The sequence below is a fragment of the Gigantopelta aegis genome, chromosome 4 (assembly GCF_016097555.1).
Source record: "Gigantopelta aegis isolate Gae_Host chromosome 4, Gae_host_genome, whole genome shotgun sequence".
Classification (NCBI taxonomy): domain Eukaryota; kingdom Metazoa; phylum Mollusca; class Gastropoda; order Neomphalida; family Peltospiridae; genus Gigantopelta; species Gigantopelta aegis.
In genome coordinates this window covers 54,640,452-54,663,583 of record NC_054702.1, presented here as the reverse complement: position 1 = coordinate 54,663,583, position 23,132 = coordinate 54,640,452, and the positions used below count along the sequence as shown (strand labels likewise).

The 23,132-nt window shown below is 36.4% G+C and overlaps 1 protein-coding gene across 4 annotated transcripts in view; it reads left to right on the top strand.

Annotated features, from left to right (window-relative positions):
* Nucleotides 1-23,132, top strand: part of LOC121370764 (dystrophin-like) — a 424,499-nt gene that overhangs the window by 231,539 nt on the left and 169,828 nt on the right. For all 4 annotated transcript variants that reach the window (XM_041496221.1, XM_041496219.1, XM_041496220.1 and 1 more), the window contains one exon: nt 3,868-4,040. In XM_041496221.1, coding sequence (XP_041352155.1) covers nt 3,868-4,040 — 173 coding nt within the window. The remainder of the gene's footprint in view (nt 1-3,867; nt 4,041-23,132) is intronic.

Genomic DNA, 23,132 nt, shown 5'->3' with positions numbered 1-23,132 from the left:
TGTCTGTTATTGTTTGGTTGGCTTAAATGGTCCTGGTTTTGCTAAAAAAAAATAAAAATAAAAACCTGAACGAAAACACACATTATTTGGGTACTTAAATTCATGGTAGCATCACAAATTTCTTATTATGTTTATACATGTACATGTATTATATATTTTTTTAATTTTCTTAAATTTGTTGACTGCACTAATCTGCAAATTATATGAAATCTAGATTTCACAACTGGTTGAATGTTTTAAAGAGACAAAGCTATTTGTAAATACGTATATAATTATCTAGGCATGACAACAAGTGCGCACCATTTGTCTTGATTAATTGAATAGCACTCAGCAGCGGGTATTTTGAAGCCTCCCATACATGTATTAGTCAATCTCTGGTGTAATCATACAGGTATGCTATATAACAATCCATCATATGTGGTCATATGGGATAGAAAAAGTATACCCGAGGTGGTGGAAATTTTCACCACCAAGGGTGTACTTTTTCTTTCTCACATGACCACATATGATGGAATCTTTTTCTCTCATTCATTCGGTAAATAAACCATTATTTTACACAAGCAAAGATGATTGAACAAGTAACTTTTTTATTTGACCATTTTATTATAAATAAACTACACTATAATTTTTGCCTTGTTTGTTTAAAAAATTAACAAGATAGGTTTTATAATGACGGTTTTAATAACAAAATATTAATTTAAAATGGTCTCTAATGACTTCACGTCACCATCTCACATTAATATGACGTCATATATTACCAACGATGTCATGTTAAACAAGTGCATGTGATATCCCATGAAGGATAGAAATTTCTTACATAGCTTTATTTCATGGGGTAGCTCTGTCCTATATACCTGAGGATGAGAGAAATATTTTTCTTTTATCCTCAGGTATATAAGACAGAGCTACCCCATGAAAGAAAGCTACTGTATGTAAGAAATTTGTGTCTTACATGGGATACCACGCGCTTGCATTTAACATGACGTTGTTGGTAATATATGATGTCATATTAATGTGAGATGGTGACGTGAGGTCATTAGACAGACTTGAATTAATATTTTGTTATTAAAACCTTCGTTTTAAAAGCTATCTAGTTAATTTGTGGTGTTAAATTTTATTTAACACATGAAACAAACACGACAAATATGATAAGAGTAGTTTATTTATGATAAAATGGTCAAATAAAAAAGTTATTTGTTCAGCCATCTTTTTCTGTTCGTGTAAAATAATGGTTTATTTACCAAATGAATGAGAGGAAAAGACTCCTTCATATGTGGTCATGTGGGATAGAAAAAGTACATCCTTGGTGGTGAAAATTTCGACCATGGGACTCGGCAAGCCTCGTCCCAGGTCGAAGTTTTCACCACCTCGGGTGTACTTTTTCTATCCCACATGACGACATGTGATGGAGTCTTATAATGAACCATGAACTTGAAAGTTACATGTACGGGTGTTTTGTCTCTGAACTTTTGAAAATCTGGACTTGTTTTTCTCAACTCTCTGTGTGAGCCTGTTTTACGGTGCATGCATGAGTTGAGACATTTGTTTATTTGCTGTAATGTCTGCACGCATGGATTCAATTTATTGGTCTGGCACAGACAGACACAACTTCAAAGATGAACAGTGTAAAAATAGCTGGTAAATAAGTCCACAAATCACCACTGAGTTAATAAGCCTGTAGCGGAATCTACGTATGTCAGTTTATATAACATGTATAACATACCTACAGACTACTGTTATCAGGGCTCACGCGAGCTGGCGAAGTGAGCCCAAACTTCACTTTGACCATGTGCCGTGCCAGTCACTGTAAGGTGAAATCGGTGTCGCTTTTTAAAGATAGTGACCACTTGCATTGAACACAATCATGGATGAATGGTGAAGAACTTGAGATAATAATTCATAGATAATAAGTAGGTGTTACGTGTCAGAGTTTGAAGTGCCGCTGGCACCATAAAATCATGTGACAGGCTCACAGATAAACGGTCTAGCTCAGACAACACTCATGTCTGGCACTAAAAGTAGGCCTGCATGTGCTACCAGTACTGTTGAAGCGTGTAACGTTAATTCTATTGTCAGGCGTGTGTGCTGGATATTGTACAAGGTTGGGAATCTAGACTATGGGGAGCAAATGTTTTAGGGAGGTTGGGTCATACTTCATCGGAAAATATATTGAAAAAATAAATTGACGTGGAAAAAAAGGGGAATGATTAACTAGTTAACAATAATATGATGTAACTGCAATGGATTAACATTTGTTAATTTATACTAAGTTTACTGATCAATACACTGCAATATGGTTATTTAAATTACACCAGTTTTCTTGACTCTGATGCAATTAGCCTTATTAATAATGTTACAAGGAAAAAAGTATGTGGTGTTCTTGTCTATTAATAAACTACTAAACCAACAAGTCTTGTTTTTATTTATACATTAAGGACAAGACAGCTAGGAAAAGCCTTCAATATCGGCTAGATCTGTTGGTAATGATTTCCCCCTGGCTTACTACAGTATGTAGGAAACCTCTGCGCTGTGGTATATTTTGGTTATGTTACCTATTGTTTAGTTATGTTTGCCATACTCTGTGTAGAAGTGGGGTGCAAACAGGGGTTGGCAGGTTTATATGCTTACATTGGCAGCTTGTTCCGTCAGTACTGTTACGAGTTCAGTGAGGCTTGCTTCATGGGCTTTGAGAATATAAACCATTCATGACTGCAATATGTCATCAGTTGTATAGTATTTAGCAGTTTGCACGTTACTGGCGAACAGTGATGTGAAGAACAGTTGTACAGAAATTAATATCGAAATACTGTAGATAGTGATGAAAGAAAGCATTTGAGCATTTCAGTCAAGTATATTTACTGATGTTTTCCTTCTCTTTTTTTTTTCTCTTTTTATTATTATATATAAAGCTAGTAATGATAATGGTACAAACAAGTACTTCTCACACAATACACTTTCTATCCTTATATGCTACTAATATTATACAATCGTATACCTTTTTTTTTTTTTTGAACCTTTGATTTTGTAACTTGAAATTGGTGTTATACACTAGAAGAATAGTGTAAGCCAGTGTTGTATTATTAGCCAGTATATATTTGCCTTTATCCTATAACTTACCCATGATATCCATGTCATAAACCCATGTGATAATTTAGTGTATTAACCCGGGTTAATAATGGTATGCAAATTTACAAGGTCTCTAGGTAATGTGTTGTTGTGGATGGGTCAATTTGCTTACAAGCCAACAAGACCTGTATACCTGAGCTTAACGTTTTCAAAGATTTAGTTAAAATGTGTGACATCAAACTAATTTGTGTTAATCGTGATGACGTCATGTTATCGATGGCGGCGACTTTAGTACTGTGATTTACTCAAACTTGAATTAAAATGTTATTTTAGAAGTGTTATAGGATAAATAGAATTTGCTAGAATTTGTGTTGTTTAATATGTAAAATATCAACCTCGTCTAGTTAATCGTAATATAGCAGAGCCTCGACAAATACTGACGTAGACTCGGTTGATATTTTTCATATTAAAAAATATTTGTGACAAATCCTCTATATAAATCGATGTGATCTAGTGTTGTCTGTAAATAAAACAAAAAACATCTTTCAGTTCCTTATGATTTGACAGTACACAGTTACCATGGTGTACTGGTTTTATACTAATTAATGTTTTAAATTTAATATCTAATGTTCTTATGATTTTTGTTGTATATATGTAAAACTTCTGTTCAGTTTTCCATGTTTGTTCAGTTAATGCTTATAATCAAAATCTTCTCCTCTCATATGTTTGAGTCCCTGTCGAGACTCTTTAACCTTCAGCAAGGGACAAGAAAGCTATTTTAAATATTTTCCTCTTCCTTAGGCTGTTCGTGAAGCTATCGACAAGGTCCGTCCTAAAATAGAAGAACTGGATGCCCAAAAGCAAGATGCTTTATGTCAGGCATCGAATGAGGAATCTGCCAGGATTACAGACCTGATGGTCCAGCTGAAGGGGAAGTGGACACAAGTTTCAGAGGGATACAGGGAGCGCAATGAGTAAGTAACGTTTTTCTTGTTACGAGGTTAGGAAGGATGAACTCAAGTTTCAGAAGGATACAGGGAGCGCAATGATTAAGTAATGTTTTTCTTGTAATGTTAGGAAGGATGGACTCAACTTTCAGAAGGATACAGGGAGCGCAATGAGTAAGTAACGTTTTTCTTGTTACGAGGTTAGGAAGGATGAACTCAAGTTTCAGAAGGATACAGGGAGCGCAATGATTAAGTAATGTTTTTCTTGTAATGTTAGGAAGGATGGACTCAAGTTTCAGATGGATACAGGGAGCGCAATGAGTAAGTAATGTTTTTCTTGTAATGAGGTTAGGAAGGATGGACAAAAGTTTCAGAGGGATACAGGGAGTGCAATGAGTAAGTATATTTTTTCTTGTTGCAAGGTTAGGATGGATACACTTCATGGTAACAAATCAACTACAAGCCTAGTGATGCATCTGCAAGGAACTCTGACTTGATGGTACAGTTAGAAAGACAAGGGGCACAAGCTTCTAAAGGTTACAGGGAGAGTAGATATTTTACTTATTGAAAGACAGGGACTTGGCAGTAGGGGGTACACCTTGTGATAAATTCAATGGTAACAGGATTGATAGCCTTGTATAGCTAGAGGGAGATTCATCTCAAGCTTCAGAGTGATGCTTAGTGTCTTGTTAGTGTTGTTCATGTAATGAGAGTAGAATGGAACATTTTTAGTTGACACTAGTTGTGACAGAGATCAGATGAATTTACCTGGATTTGCAATCCTATGGAACAGTGGAGTGGAGCATGCAATAACCATCAGTTGTTTATAAGGACAGTCAAGAAAGGCAGGAACGATACACTTCAGATGCCAGACTTTCTGTGAAGACTTTGCAAAGGTACTGCTGGAGGAACAACTGGACACATCTTCTAATTTAGAAGCCATGTTTCAAAAGAGATGTAGAAAATGGTTGAGTACAATGCTCACTACACAGTTGGTTTTGTCAATTCAGGTTGCTTGGGGGATGTCTGTGGAACATTTCTAGCCCTGATGTAGAGTTGGAAGGAAGGAAGGAAATGTTTTATTTAATGACGCACTCACCATATTTTAATTACGGTTATATGGTGTCGGACATGTGGTTATAGAGAGGAAACCCACTGTCTCCACTTCATGGTCTACTCTTTTCGATTAGCAGCAAGGTATCTTTTATATGCACCATCCCACAGACAGGATAACACATACCACGGACTTTGATATACCAGTCATGGTGCACTGACTGGAGCGAGAAATAACCCAATGGACCACTGACGGGGATCGATCCCAAACCGACCGCGCATCAAGCGAACACTTTACCACTGGGCTACATCCCGCCCCTGGTGTAGAGTTGGAGTATGACGATAAACAATAAAGTAGTTTTAGCAAACCATATTTTATAATCTTCACATTTGAACTTAGTATACATATAGCTTCCTTCACTATATGTCCTTATATACTGTGCTGACGTTTTAGATTGTGTTTCTTATTAACATCTACTCTAGCCAATACTGTGATATGTGCTATCCTGTATGTGAGATGGTGCACATAAAAGATCCCTTGCTACTAATGGAAAAATATAGCTGGTTTCCACTTAAAGATAATGTTTCAAAATTACCAAATGTTTAACATCCAATAGCCGGTGCTTAATAAATCAGTGTGCTCTAGAGGTGTTGTTAAACAAAACAACCAACCAACCAAATATTGACATCTACAGTCAGACCTATAGTAAGCAGCCACCTAATTGCATGTAAGTATCAACGAGAGACTGGTTATGATAATGGTCTGCTTATATTAGGAAAGGCCAGTTTGTATTATATTTAGCTGGAGGCAAAAGATACTAAGGTGGCCTGTTAACACAGATGGTTGTTTAATAATAAAGAGAGATGCTTAAGCAGGTTTGACTGTACAGGTAACTCTGTAAACAGAATTATCACTGAAAGTGATGGTATCTTGTTGGTGTTGCATGCAATTTTGGTGATGCCAAAATTCGACACGCTACATGTACAATGTGCCAAAATCTAATGTATACATCTAGTCATGGGAAAGAGCATTATCTTGATGTACGACTCGTGAAACATGCTCTCCGAACATACCATATGCAATGATACGCTTCACACTATATTCCGAGCCAAAAATGTTGCAAGATGTTTACATCTATTGATTCTTGTATGACAAAAACAACAACAACAACAAAATGCCATTATATCTGAGACAATGTAGAGTTTTGCATAACCATCCAGGATTCTATTATAAAACTTAGTTATTTTTTTTTTTAATACTCATCTTTATCAGTAAGCCAGGGCAGGACATCCCAGTGGTAAAGTGCTTACTTGATGTATTCTCCGTCTAGGATTGATACCCGCCCAGTGGGTTATTTCTTGTTGCAGCCAGTTCTCCACAACTGATGTGACAAAGGCTGTTGTATGTACTAGCCTGTCTCTAGGATGCTGCATATAAAGGATCCATTGCTGCTGATTGGGAAGAGTTGCCCATTGCATGGCAGCAGCAGGTTTCCTCTCATTATCTATGTGGTCCTTAACCATGGGCGTATGGGGACTCTTTGATTTAGGGGGGGCTGGAGGGGTTGATTTGGCCGAAATTTTACCCAGATAAAAACTGCCCGAATTTTACCCACTGTTTTGCCCTAATTTGGGGGGGGGGGCAATTGCCCCCCCTGCCCCCTCCCCCCCCTCCCGGGTCATACGCCCATGTCCTTAACCATATCTGATGAACTGTATTAAAATATGTTCAGTGCATCATTAAATAATTTATATATCTGAGATACATATATAGTTTAATCATATCCATCCAGGTTCCTGTAATAGAACTGAATTCTTTTTATTTTTGTCAGTAAGCTGTGACAAATTGTTGGTGTGCTGCAATAAGCAGGTGTAAAAATTAAGTATTAAAAAGGAGCAGGAAAGAAATTTGTGTTTACTACTCCGGCCATGGTGGTGTAGTGGTTAAGCAATCGGACTTGAGGCTGGTAGGTATGTGGTTCGCATCTTGGTTATGGCTCTCACCCAGAGCATGATTAACCCAGTGGGTAGATGTGTGGCAACTACACCAACCTCTTTCACTAATCACTAATCACTAACCAGTAACCCACTGTCCTGAACAGACAGTCCCGATAATAGGTGTGTTCCCAGGACAGTGTACTTGAACCTTAATTGGATATAATTCTGAAAATAAATTTAAATGAAATGTGTTTAATACATGTTAAAGTGAAAGTTTGTTTTGTTAAACGACCCTACTGGAGCACATTAATTTATTAATCATCAGCTGTTGGATGTCAAGCATTTTGTAATTCTGAAATATAGTTTTAGAGAAGAAAAATGCAACATTTTTCTACTAGTAGCAAGGGATCTTTTATATGCATCATCCCACAGACAGGATAGCACATACCACGGCCTTTGATATACCAGTCATGGTGCACTGGCTGGAACAAGAAATAAGCCAATGGGCTCACAGATGGGAATCGATCCTAGACCAACCACATATCAGGTAAGCACTTTACCACTGGGCTACATGCCTCCCCTCATAATACAAGTAAACTAGTGTAGCATCCATCTGTCATCAATCACATTAAAGAGCCAGGCAGCAGACGGGAATACTAGCTGTGAACATTTTTATGAAATCATTCATACACACTTGGCTCGATTGTTAATGGCTGGAGAGATTTTTTTATATCATTAGCAGGTGATTTTTACCACCTTGCAGCCATTGTTTATATGTATGCCACTTCAACACATGGTTTATATTTGACAAGAAGCTGATGGTGCCAGTTATGCAATTTATGAGTTAAGAGTTTAAGCAAGGTTTTTTTAAATATGTATATGGTGTAAAAGTGAGGTGAATATATATATATATATATATATATATATATATATATATATATATATATATACCTATATATAATATAATATAAAATATACCTATTTTAACAAGTATATGTACATGCAAGATGTCGGCCAGTGCACCACGACTGGTATATCAAAGGTCATGGTATGTGTTATCCTGTCCGTGGGATGGTGCATATAAAAGATCTCTTGCTACTAATGGAACAGTGTAGTGGGTTTCCTCTCTAAGACTGTCAGAATTACCAAATGATTGACATCTAATAGCTGATGATAGATTAATCAACGTGCTCTAGTGATGTCGTTAAACAAAACAAACATGTATAATATCCCTTGCTGCTAGTTGGCAAGAGTAGCTTATGTGGTCCAAGTGGATTTCTTCTCTCACTCTAGACAATTGTCACAGTACCTGTATGTTAGAAACCTGGAAGATTTTGAACAAAAATCCTTTCATCTTTTATAAATTGCCATCGGTCTACAGGTTGGTAGGTACTGGGTTCGGATCCCAATCGAGGCATGGGATTTTTAATCCAGATACCGACTCCAAACCCTGACTGAGTGGTCCGCAAGGCTCAATGGGTAGGTGTAAACCACTTGCACTGACCAGTGATCCATAACTGGTTTAACAAAGGCCATAGTTTGTGCTATCCTGCCTGTGGGAAGTGCAAATAAAAGATCCCTTGCTGCTAATCGGAAAGAGTAGCCCATGTGGCGACAGCAGGTTTCCTCTCAAAATCTGTGTGGTCCTTAACCATATGTCTGACGCCATATAACCGTAAATAAAATGTGTTGAGTGTGTCGTTAAATAAAGCATTTCTTTCTTCTTTCTTTCTTTTATAAATTGTACTTTAATGTGTTCTGGTCATTTTAAAAAATATTTTTCTATCATTTTAAATATGAGTACTTATAAACTTTTTTTTTCTAATAACAAGTTAGCACAAACCACAGTCTTTAATTAATACATCAGCTGTGGTGGTCTGGTGAGAAAATGTTCATGAGTCTCTCAGTCCATGCAGTTAATTTAACAATTTACAGGCAAACATACCTGCACATGTCCAATTATGTCTGTATAATTGCTGACTTTTCAGTTCCTCAGTCTGTATATGTATTTTCTGATCTCAGTTGCTCAGTCTGTGTAGGTAATTATTTTTGCATTCGGGTCCCCAATTTCCGTTTTCAGTTGCTCAGTCAGTGTAGTTAATTTGCATTATGATGTTAATGCTTCATAATTTTGTATTCAGACCTATTTTAAACCATACACTGAACATGTATTATTGCAAACCTCTAACTAAAGATCTTAGTCTATATGTAATTTGTTACATGCATGTTTTTTCAAACTTTTATCAATTTAAGTACTTCGCATTATTAGGGTTTCCAAGTTCATTATTTATTAAACAATACACATATACTGAACCAAATAATTCTGACACTTTAAAAACAAATAATTCTGACACTTTAATAATAACTATTCCTCCAGTGTTGAATTATAAAGCTATTTACTAGATTTGTGGTAGCAATCCTGGCACGAAGTACATTTATAAAGGTATTTGCCAAGTCTCGTGTTAACAACCCTAGTGTGAACTATAATGCTATTCACCAGACATGATGGCAACAACCCTGGCATGATCTATAAAAGTATTCACCAGATGTAATACATTAATCCTGTATTGCTGTTACAAAATACTTATATAAAATTTGGTTCACTAAAGATAGAAGATGTTGACAGTTAAGTAATGACAATCTGTATTATCTAAACAAAATACAGTTTCTACCTATATACATGTATTATATAATTTTGCTCAGTGAAAGCATCTCATGACCGGCCTCGGTGGCGTCGTGGCAGGCCATCGGTCTACAGGCTGGTAGGTACTGGGTTCGGATCCCAGTCGAGGCATGGGATTTTTAATCCAGATACCGACTCCAAACCCTGAGTGAGTGCTCCGCAAGACTCAGTGGGTAGGTGTAAACCACTTGCACTGACCAGTGATCCATAATTGGTTCAACAAAGGCCATGGTTTGTGCTATCCTGCCTATGGGAAGCGCAAATAAAAGATCCCTTGCTGCCAATCGGAAGAGTAGCCCATGTAATGGCGACAGCGGGTTTCCTCTCAAAATCTGTGTGGTCCTTAACCATATGTCTGACGCCATATAACCGTAAATAAAATGTGTTGAGTGCGTCGTTAAAATAAAACATTTCTTTCTTTCTGCATCTCATGATTACATGTATTCCTTATAATTTTTCACCAGCATTTTTATTTGATTTTGGTCGACTGATCTAATACACCATATCCCTATCAATAAAATAAATAATCCTTTCTCAGGGCTAGCTCTGGCACTCGCCAAATTCGCCAATTGCTAATTTTGAAAGTAGTTGGCGAATTTTATTTTAATTTGGCGAAATAATTTCATGTAAAAATTGACATTTTTTAGTAACTGGTGATTTCTGCAATGTTTAAAGTTTAATAGACAATTTGGCGAAACGCTTTGCTCACCCAGAGCTAGCACTTTGTGGGCAACATAAAATGGTCAAAAGACGAGGGAAATTGACTCAAAGTAACTTGAGAGCTAATGAATTTACTTCCACCAACATCTATACAGATCTTTTGTTCTTCCATTTGCTTTTGTCAAATAAGAATCTGCAGTGCATTTTTCTCACTAGTAGGAAACACTGAATGGCCAAAAGAGAAGAAGGAAATTGATTCAAAGTAACTCCACCTGTAAAAGATTTAGATCTTCCCAACATCTGTACAGATCTTTTGTTCCTCAATTTGCTTTTGTCAAATAAGAAAGTGCAGGACATCATCCTTTGTAGTGGCATTTTCCTCATTATTCTTGGACTCTTTCCTAGTTGGATCCAGGTGAACTAAGGGTGGTCTTCGATGATGATAATGATGACAACACAAGGGAACTCTATATTGGTGATCTTTCATGTGATCTTACAGCTGAGGTTAGAGGTGATCCTACAGGTGATGCTCTGGGTGCAGCTGAGGTTAGAGGTGATCCTACAGGTGATGCTCTGGGTGATCTTTCATGTGTATCTTACAGCTGAGGTTAGAGGTGATCCTACAGGTGATGCTCTGGGTGATCTTTCATGTGTATCTTACAGCTGAGGTTAGAGGTGATCCTGCAGGTGATGCTCTGGGTGATCTTTCATGTGATCTTACAGCTGAGGTTAGAGGTGATCCTACAGGTGATGCTCTGGGTGATCTTTTGTGTGATCTTACAGCTGAGGTTAGAGGTGATCCTACAGGTGATGCTCTGGGTGATCTTTTGTGTGATCTTACAGCTGAGGTTAGAGGTGATCCTGCAGGTGATGCTCTGGGTGATCTTTCATGTGTATCTTACAGCTGAGGTTAGAGGTGATCCTACAGGTGATGCTCTGGGTGATCTTACAGCTGAGGTTAGAGGTGATCCTACAGGTGATGCTCTGGGTGATCTTTCATGTGTATCTTACAGCTGAGGTTAGAGGTGATCCTGCAGGTGATGCTCTGGGTGATCTTTTGTGTGATCTTACAGCTGAGGTTAGAGGTGATCCTGCAGGTGATGCTCTGGGTGATCTTTCATGTGTATCTTACAGCTGAGGTTAGAGGTGATGCTCTGGGTGATCTTTCATGTGTATCTTACAGCTGAGGTTAGAGGTGATGCTCTGGGTGATCTTTCGTGTGTATCTTACAGCTGAGATTAGAGGTGATCCTGCAGGTGATGCTCTGGGTGATCTTTCATGTGTATCTTACAGCTGAGATTAGAGGTGATCCTACAGGTGATGCTCTGGGTGATCTTACAGCTGAGATTAGAGGTGATCCTACAGGTGATGCTCTGGGTGATCTTTCATGTGTATCTTACAGCTGAGGTTAGAGGTGATCCTGCAGGTGATGCTCTAGGTGATCTTTCTGTTGGCCCATAGTGCACTCTAAGAGATGACCTTGATTTTGCTCCCAAATTTTTTTGGGTTCTGGTACTTTATTTGAAGGTTATGGATGTTGGTGATAATAATTGTCTACACTGAGACTTGCTAATTCTTATACAGTAGGTAAAACATTTCTTCTGCATTCCTCGAAATTTTCCTCACATGTTTGATCAACTTCACCGGTTGCTCTTTGAAGTAATACTAACTCTTTCCTTGAACAAAGTGTTGTTACGACAGGCCCAATCTACCAATACCATTTACACATCCATGCAAAGCCAGAGTGTTCACAGATATATGCCTTTTCACCATATCATATCTCATGAAGATGAAATCATCACACAATTTACTTCTCATAAGTCCATCCTGAAAGTTATATAAAATAAATAATAATAATAATAATAATGTGATAATAAATTATCCATAGAAACAAAGAATGGTAGGATAACTAATGAAGAACTAAATTGTACTGGTACAAGACTTCTTTATGATTGGTAAATCAGGAAATGTGAGCGAGCATAAAATGTTAGCGAATTTAGCGAGGCCATACAAGATACAAGACACTTATATTTCATGATGCTAAATTTAAAGAAACATACAACAGACTGTCACTCACTGTTAAAAAAACCCTGATTAACTGAAGGAACAACAATGGTTATATGCTATTGATTAAACCAAAAGGATATCAGACAGCAATTGATAGTTTTGTTTTTGTTTGTTTTTTATTATAATGTTTTTTGTTTTGTTTTTTTTAATTATAGTTAGCATGCACATTACTGCCATTTTCTACTAAATTCAAGATACCTGCATAACATCAAGATTCGTCTAAAACATTATTTTAGCTGATCCTGCATCTTAAGTTTATTTGTTTTTTTAGTTTCTGATATGATGGCCTCACTAAAGTTCTATGTTGCTAATACATCACTTATTTGGATTTCGATAAAATTTTAAGATCGGTAATATTTTATGATTTACAGTATATAGTATGTGTAAAATATGTTTTACTGTTTTGACATGTGCATGTGAGTGGTGGAATGTCTATACGGTTGTAAGATTCCTGGCCAGTGTACAGATAACACAAATATATTAAACAATCATCTTATGTTATGTTTTTTTAATTCATATTTCTTATGTAGTTCAGTATTATAATTCCATAGATCTTGCCTGTTGTTTCATTCATTCACGGCAAATCATAAATTTACTCTAAACAAGTTCCAAAGCATTTACTTCAAAATTGGTTCTTGGAATTATGTTTTTACATGCCACAATGCACATGCATTTACTTGGTTAAATAAGGATTAAATAAAGATAAAATATCTGTTGGTGTCGGTTTCACCCATTTACAAGCAATATACCTGAACCAGTTCTTAATGTCTGTGTTTCTACACAATCATCTAGAATTAAATTTGCAGGTATTATAATCATGTCTTTATTGGTGTTGACAACCGGCAGTGCAGGAATAGAGATGTCTGACTGCCAGACAGTGATGTGTATTCATTTCACATATTGTATGGACAGTGGTTAACCCTGTCTAGAAAGGTTTACTCAGTTTTATTTATATTAAATTTTATATATTATATACAGCTTTTATGGTTATTGTGTATTGGGTTTCATGCTTTTGTCAATACCAGATTACTAAATTACTATCCAGTTTATCTGGCATACCTGGCATGGAATTTTAGCTCTGACCATAATCATTTCTGCAGCATGAGACTGCCATAAATCATGCATAAATAGAACAGTTTGGTAATGAATATGATTAGCAAATCAGCCCCACTGTAGCATTCCAGTACCTTGATAACCCGATATTTAACAACCATTGTTCGGGTCTTGGTAACTTGATGATCAATATCAGACCCACATGTATTGGTGGTGTGATACAGGATGACAATAATGGGTGTAGTGGTAGAAATGGTCACGTAACATGCAACGGTATGTAGGAAGGCGAGATGGAATTGTGCAGGCCGGTTCATTGAGCGATTTTGATTTTCTGATGCGGTCTAACACTGTTGTGGGGTATATATAAGGACTAGGAAATATGGTATGGCTGTAGAGCATAATCGGCTGTACACTATGCTTTAAACAATAACCAGGTTCGGGACCGAGTTGAAGGAACATGAGCAGGCCAAAATGCACACAATGCGACAGTCATGGACCTATTAGCTTTTGGCTCAGCAAGATGACACAGTGTGCCCTTTGATGTTGGCTTTTCATAGATATGCGACACTGTCTCAGAAAAACGTCCCATTGTAGCCAGCTTTTAGACTCACCGAGGTTTGTCCGCGGCATTCTCATTACAGCCTTATTATATCACATTCTGCGATAGCCCCGTCGACAGTAGGTGGTAAGTTTGACAGGAATGTAAAGCCACGGACATTCCCAGAGCTGCACCTCTTTGTGACATTTACAAAACGATGTCCAGTGAATTCGTATGCACTGAAAAATATATATGACAAATGCATGAGATGCCTTTTGCTTTTTTGATAGACCTTCAAGTAAATATTCTCTGAAACATTACAGCAAGAAGACCTTTTTGGCAGATATAAGTGTTTCATGATATTTATTGTAACACGGTTAGCATGATATTGTTACCAGCCTTCTTTTGGTTAGGCGCGGATAAAGTTTTTGGCAAATAAAAGGCACTCAAGGTTCTGGCTGATGTTCCTCTGGGTATTAAGGTCAGTTGGTCATCTGTCACTGGGGACTCTGTGTCATAGTGGACAGACACGCACGAGTGCCGAGATTTCGTGAATGGCAGTAAATGTTTGATGTGGACACAAGTATTAAGAACTTTTGTATGAAACGGCCATGGGATTTGCACCAAGTTCGGCCTCACTGCAGGATGTTACAGCCTGACCGTGCCATCAGCTTGTCTTGATCTTTGGGAACGAGTGGGGGAAAAAAAGAAGAAAGAAAAAATTGGATATGGGATTGGAATTATTGATTTGGAGATACATTGGATAATTGATTGTGAACAGTGGCCGGCAACAAAGGTTAACTGTGGAGTGTGTGTTAATAAATTTTGCTCATAGAGGAAATAAAATTACACGTTGGATGTTCTTTCATTTGTGGATCTTAATATAGATGGTGTATTAAATATTGAAATGAAAAATCCAAGTGAGCTGTTGCCAATGAAGTGAATGGATGTTTTAACCAAATCTGCACATCCTACTGTGAACTATTTTAATGCATGCTGCAGTTGTGTAACACTGTGAACAAGGATATTGGCAAACCAAAAGACCAGCAAGGGGTCTTTCGTCTCTTTGATGTAGATAGGTGTGACGTCCCAGCATGTTCGTGATTTACCAGCAGTCAAGCACTTGTAATTTCCACAGATCATTTTTTTAAGGTTTTTTTTTCTTCTTCTTCGTGATACAGAATTATAAACAGCATCAATGTTGTTTAAATTCAATATAATTCAATATAATTTCAATCTATTCCGTTAAATTATTTGGTCAGATTGATTTGTGGGGTCAAAATGTATTAACCAAGGCAAAATGTTCATTGCGGTAAAAAAAAATTTCGTAAAGTACTGTGATTAAAAAGTGGACTGAAGGTAAAGTCAGCAAGATTTATATGACAAATGCTGATATGTAAATTAATTAAATATACCAGAAGATATATATATACATCACTTCAAGGTCTGATTATATATACATGTATATCACTTTGCGGTCCGATTACCTGGTTGTTATATCACTGATATGTACATTAATTAAATGTACCAGACTATATATCACTTGGAGCTGTGATTACCAGGTTATTATATCACAGAATATGTCTCACCTGGATGTCAAATTATTATATCATACTTGAGATACTCGTCATACACACTGGGGGTGTACCAGCTTACCTGTAGATTCCACCTGTCTGATAAACAGTAAATCTTACTGGAACAATGAGCTCGTTTTCCCTGTGAAACGCCGTGTTGCCACATTGTGCTTTTGGATATTGGGACACAATACATTTTAGTTGTGTGACAAATAGTATTAAAAAATACTGGAGATATTTGTAGTATTCATGGAAAAGAAAATTGATTTTAACGACACAGATAGTCACTGAAGAGATTGTAGTATTTATTTGTTTTTAAGGATAACATTTTGGGTGACGAAATATTTGTACTTAATATTTTTTTACCTGTATTGTTTCTGATTCTGTATGTATTGGTCTGGTGTATTTTTTATTTATTTGTGGAACTTTTTCTGTTTGTTCACAATTTGTATAATTCCAGTTTTGTAAGACTGAATGATTTATAGAAACAGTTAACATCGTCCCTTTAAATTTCAACAACTAGCTCTGGGGGGGGTTTCTTCGGGTTTTTTCTACGTTTTTTTTTGTAACCATGAGGTGTGAGGTATGACAAATATCTCGTCATTCTGAGTTTTGTGAAGTGCAGCATCTAGTGAGGTCTTTACCACCAGTAGTAGTCAAGCATTTGTCAACTTGTGTCTGGGTTACCTGAACATTTTATACATTCATGTACAACTATACAGTGTTTGATTTCAACAGGTGCAAAAAGAATACAGATTTCACAAAAGACGTTTTTCACAATGTGGTGCACTTGTGCCCTATTGGACATCTACTGGATAAACTATAGTGTGGATTGTCTGACGTGTTAACTTTGTTTCAAGGATATTGCTAGAGATATATCTATATATATAAATGCATGCATAGCAACATGTATTCATTGTTGTAGACAAATCTGTTATATTGTTTTAGTTTTTATCTTGAAGCTGAAATAACTGGCTGTAAGAGCCTTTGATAAGGTTTTACCTGAGCAACCAATTAAAACAAAATTTGTCATTTTCATGTTTTAAAGATTTTTACAAAATTATTTATTTAATATTTGTCTTAACTGCTACAACTGTACTTTGCTATTAGTTTACACATATGTATCAGATAACTGCCAGGTTGGGTTTATGACTAGTGAACAGTACTATTGATTAATTTCACTAGAGGAAATTGTTATGAAACCCATGCTTCGGCTTTCATTTGTATAATATCAGCATTTGCCAAATGTCATTATATTAAAAACACTGTTGTAATATTTGGGTGTTACCAACATGAACGTGAGTACAGTGAAATGGTCTCTATATACAACAGTCAGTCATTATAGTCAAAACATATCACAAGTTATGAGTTAATGTGTGTCCGTGTGAATTAATCAAGAACATTTTTGAAGAATTTTTTATATCAAAATCATCAGTATTCTGCCCATACTGTCTGCAGGTGGTTGTTAGTTAAATTACAGTCTTCAACTAAAACGGCATCTGGAAAATTAAAACTTGCCTGAGTGGTGTTCAACACAATTATTACCAGGATCATTTGCCAGTTTTTATACATTCCGTAGAATCATGATATTGTGATGTAGATCCGACTTACTGGAATTACAATTATCTTCAAAGTCTTTGATTTTACTGATATGAAGCTTCAGTTTCATAGACATTCGTGAATGTTGCTGATTCAGTGTTGATGGACAAAATTGTGTTTAAGGATCAGTTGCCAAGTTTATATTGAGTGGATTCATAATACTGTGGTGTAGATACAACTTATTGGAATTGCAACTGTCTTTGATTTTTAGAATACGAAGTTTAAATTTCACAGACATTTCTTAGGCAATTTTGATTTATAAATATCATTACTCTTAAGAGTTGGTAAATGAAACTGCCTGTTTTCATATTCATTGGAATTGTGATAGTTTGATGTGGATGCATTGTACTGGAATTGCAAGTGTCTTCAAGATCTTTGAATTTAGAGAGATGAAGTAAACATTGCATTAGACATTTGTGGATTACATTGCTTTTTAAGAATATCTATAGAACTTCCAGATTCTGCTCCATGCTGTTTGTGTTGAGAAAGATTTGTGCCTGGAAAGAGCACCAAGCAGATCAATAATCAAATCCTCTCCTGAAAAAAAAAATTTAAAAAAGGAAAAAAAGAAGAAAAAAGTCAAGTTCTTCCTGACTAATTCATACCCATTCACGTGTTGCTGTACTTTAGGTACTCGATCAGTAAGGACTGCACTGTGAATACCCACAGTTATCAGAACCAGTCTCAAAGTTGTCCAGCCCTGTGACCAGGAAATAGCTTGACCAACATGCTGTCTAATGTCGCACGTACATGTCTATCCTCATAACAAGGGAGAGAAAGATTGTCACACTTCTGGCAAGCTCTGCTTGGATCCCATACATTTTCAAACCTAGCGAGGAGGTTCGATGGAACTAGCTGTGGCTTTTTCCCTCGTTGACGTAAACATGGCACAAATTATAAACGGGATGATTACACTGCCATACGACCCATTATTGTTACGGTAAGTAATCTTAATAGAAAGTCATTACGTAGCAAAATTACTGGACAAAGTAAATATTCTAAATATCCTTCTTTTCTTTCTTTTTTTTTCTTTTCTTTGTTTTGAGGGGCTTACAATTAGATATTAAAATATCAATGTAAAAGATTCAGTGCTATATATATATATATATTTATATATATATATATATTCTAAGCTGGTCTTTTGCTATATTATATGGTGTACACTATATGGTGGATTTTCCGGTCAATTTTAATTAGATTTAAAAAGATTTGGGGATGCTGCACTTTTTTTAAACTGTCGATAAAATCTGGTCCTAACAAGGTTTCCGACTTGTATGGGATGCATTTCCTATAATAACGGTCGATAATCAGCCAAGTTGTGGGTATTTATAACGTTTATGGACGTTACCGACTGGGTTTATGCTTCAGTATATTATAGTTCATTGGAAAATGGTTCATCAGAGTTCTGCATGCAGTTACAGTGGCAGAACACAATGACCTGCAGTTTCCGCGAGTTATTCATTTATGATACATTCTGTGTGAAGTATTGATCCCAAATCGCATTGTTACGTGCTTCAGCAGTATGTATGTATGAAACACTGTACAGTAAGTGTAGCCATGGTTGGACTGGTAGCAAAGAGAACAAGACATAGGTCAGCTGTGAAAGTGTTCGACTGAAGTGTCGCAGATGATAGAATCAATTTAGTTCTTTCCCATTTTTATCCAGTGTTCCATCCCTTGTTTATTCAATGTGCCTCTCAGATTATTGAAACCAGATGTAAAAGATCCCTTGCTGCTAGTTAGTAATAAAGAGTAACCTATGTGGCCACGTGGAGTTTCCTTTGCCATACTATTCCATTAACATCTTAATAGGACGTGTCGGAACATGTGGTCCCAGACCTGACCATAAACAAAATTGAGGAGAGTGCTTAATTGATCCTCTAACTTGGCTTATTGGGCACCATCTAAGTTATAACCATATTGACACCATGTAAACAGTGAGGTCATTGGTCGTCATTTGCCATTTGTCTGATGCCGTACAACTGGGATTTCTTCTTAACAATGACAGAAAACTCAGTATGATTTCTATAAGTGCCTTGTATCGTATTAAATTGTTGTAAACAAAATTTTCTAATTATCATGAACATAAACTATTTACTGGTCTTCTTGATAAATCTTGAACATTTTACATTGTAAAGTGCCTCGTGAATTTATTGGTGATTTGAAACACTCAGAAAGAATGTTCACTTGACAAGGTGTGAAAATATTACAATTCCAAACAAAAAACTTCTCACATGGGAATACAATCATTATATCTTGAATGAGTGCACATTTTGCTTCTCTGTGTCAAAGGTCAAGGTCGCTGTTACTAAAAATAGAAATTACCTCATCTACCAATTTTATTTTTTCATGAAACTTGCAGTATTATAGCTGAGATTGGCAGTGTTTCCGATGGTACATGTGTATGTGCTTATTGTAGACAAATTATTTTTCTAAAGTATTAAGAACAAACAGCTATCTCTTTCAGTTAACAGCAAGCAGTGTTTTATATGTGAGGTTGGGATGTGACCCAGTGGTAAAGCGCTCGCCCTGATATATGGTCAGTCCAGGATCAATCCCCGTTGGTGGGCCCATTGGGCTATTTCTCATTTCAGCCAGTGCATCATGACTGGTGTATCAAAGGCTGTGGTATGTACTATCCTGTCTGGAATGGTGCATATAAAAAATCCCATGTAACTAATGGGATAAATGTAGCGGGTTTCCTCTTTAAGAGACACCGGCCTCGGTGGTGTCATGGTTATGCCATCGGTCAACAGGCTGGTAGGTACTGGGTTCGGATCCCAGTCGAGGCATGGGATTTTTAATCCAGATACCAACTCCAAAACCCTGAGTGAGTGCTCCGCAAGGCTCAATGGGTAGGTGTAAACCACTTGCACCGACCAGTTATCCATAACTGGTTCAACAAAGGCCATGGTTTGTGCTATCCTGCCTGTGGGAAGTGCAAATAAAAGATCCCTTGCTGCTAATCGGAAAGATTAGCCCATGAAGTGGAGACAGCGAGTTTCCTCTCAAAATCTGTGTGGTCCTTGATCATATGTCTGACGCCATATAACCGTAAATAAAATGTGTTGAGTGCTTCGTTAAATAAAACATTTCTTTCTTTTCCTCTTTAAGACTATATCACATACAATAGCTGATGATTAATAAATCAAAGTGGTGTCGTTAAACAAGAGGAACAAACTTTTTTCTTTTGCTCACACCAAAATATCATAAATTATGCCTGTACCACAGTTTTTTCTGTGTCAGTCTGATTGGATTTCTGAAGCTTATGTATGCATTAGACTAACGGTAACGGTAGATTTCAACAGTGTTATCTTGACCATAAAGCCTATGTGTATGTTTTGGCATTCCCTTGGTAAGGTGTTATATATTGTGTCACTAGCAGCATTTACAAAGCAATTATTTACTGATAAAATGTACCTTGGATCTAGCGTATTACACCCATAAGCCACTGTGAATTAAAGTACAATGTGTATCCCATTTCAAACTGGCTTATAGCATCTGGGAGGTGTGATATATTGCCACAATAAAATTGTAATGTTACCTTGGTTTTCGTGGACCCTACTTAGTCGTGCGTTATTTGTCAATTCTCTCGCAGGCCCTCGCAAAACCAGCTGATATTGATTTCAGTGCTCTCTGTCCCATGTTTGTCTTCGTTTCATATATCATCATGCACACCGGGCATAATCTGTTCTTTGTGGATCACACATTATTACACCTGTGATAAAATGTGCTAATTGCAGTTGCTCGGCTTAAGGTGCCAACTTCTGCCCATCTGTAATCCATTGGAAATGTCAGTAATTTTAATAAAATTCCTCTTCAATTATGGTTTTTGTGATACTTTTGAGATATTTCTGTACAATTTGGTTTGTGTGCTTTGTGTCAAAAGAAGAAACCTTTGAACCCAGATTTCGATTTATTGTTGTATGAGTAACTGTAGTCCATGGGTGATAAACTGTGAAACTTGAAAATAAAAAAACCCAAAACAAGATGAATGCTAGAAGTGGAGTACACATGTACACAAATATTAAATGATTTTAGTATTAGACAATACTACATTAACCATTAATTTACCTTAATTTGAGGCATATTAGAAACAGTATTAACATGCATTGTTCTTATAGCTACGTGTAATCTTGCCAGTGTTCACCTTTGACTTTGAAAATATATCTGGACACTTATATATTTTATGTTGGACATCTGGTCTAAAAAGCAGCAAAACTAAGTCTTCAACTTGAGCAATAACAAAAAAAAACCCACCCGAAAACCCACACACTTGAAAAAACCTGCCAGTGGATTTAGTACAAGTAGCTTAATATTATTTATATGTTACCAAATATTTAGCTGATTACAGAACATGTATAACCAGGAGGGAAATGGGATACAACCCCTTGAAAAGTTAAAGTTTGTTTTGTTTAACAACACCACTAGAACACATTGATTTATTCATTATTGGCTATTGGATGTCGAATATTTGGTAATTCTGATATACACATACAGTCTTAGAGAGGAAACTGACTACATTTTTGCATTTGTAGCAAGAGATCTTTTATATGCACTTTCCCACAGACAGGACAGTATATACCACAGCCTTTGATATACCAGTCATGGTGCATTGGTTGAGAGGATGGGGGCGGGGGTTACAATCAGAGAATGGGTCCACTGAGGTAATTCCATCCTATAGTGCAAGCACTTCAATTGACAAACCTCTTGAAAAAAAAAAAAAGAGTTTGTTTTGTTTAACGACATCACTAGAGCACATTAATTAATCATCAGTTATTGGATGTCAAACATGGTAATTCTGACACATAGTCATCAGAGAAAACCCGCTACATTTTCCTAATGCAGCAAGGAATCTTTTATAATATTATATGCACTTTCCCACAGACACGAAAGTACATATCACGGTCTTTGACCAATTGTGGTGCACTGGTTGGAATGAGAAAAAACCCCAATCATTTGGATGGATCCACCAAGGCAACTTCACGAATGTTATGATTGGCTTGTGCCACAACCTTGTAAAACAATTTTTGTTTCACCTTTTATTCATTGGCTGTATATAATCAGAGCTAGTATATAATACATTGTTTACAAAACAATATCATGTTTATTTAGGAAAATAGATTAATCCGGAAGTTTTCAAGTTTTAATAATAAACTTTTTTTTATATTATCAGCATATTTTTTGTTGTGTGTGTTTTTTTTTTTTTATCATATCGGATTACAAGAGAAATAAAATAATCATCAGGATGTAATATCTGCTAATTAAAGTTCTCTTTGAGGATAAGCCATGAGGATGGTTTCTCCATTAATCTGATGAACAATAGAAGTGCTATCAGAAATTGTGATGTGATGTTTTTAATACTAGTTGCAATACAAATGAAATGGAAAAATCCAAACATGTTCTACAGGTACATGTGTATCAATGGGGGAAAATTGTCATGTCATGCCTCCTGTCCATATCCAGAAATCTTGAAATTAATGAAACTGGATTGCCTCCTAAATTTCAGATTTGCATATTAGTTTAATTTCTTTATACAATATTAATACATTGCTACTTGTACAAAAAATTACAAATCTTGTAAAGGAAGAACCATATCCATTTTCATCATGAGATTTTTGTTGACAGTGCTGATTCTGGTTGCATTGCTTTACATTATATTTTTTATATCAAGTGTACATGTATACATGTCCTACATAAGACAATTTTCCTATAAATATGCATTTTTTCAGACCAGGGCCCTGATTTTCGAAGCTATCTTAGCCCTATGATATCGTAAAATCATCATAGGCTATATAGGGCATGCAACATCATTATGACATCATTATCTCATAGCTTACGATGGTTTTACGATATCTTATAGCACTAAGATAGCTTTGAAAATCTGTAGCCAGCTGGAATGTATGGCCTTCAGTCTGGTAATTAATACGTTTTAATGTCAGACCCATTGCCAA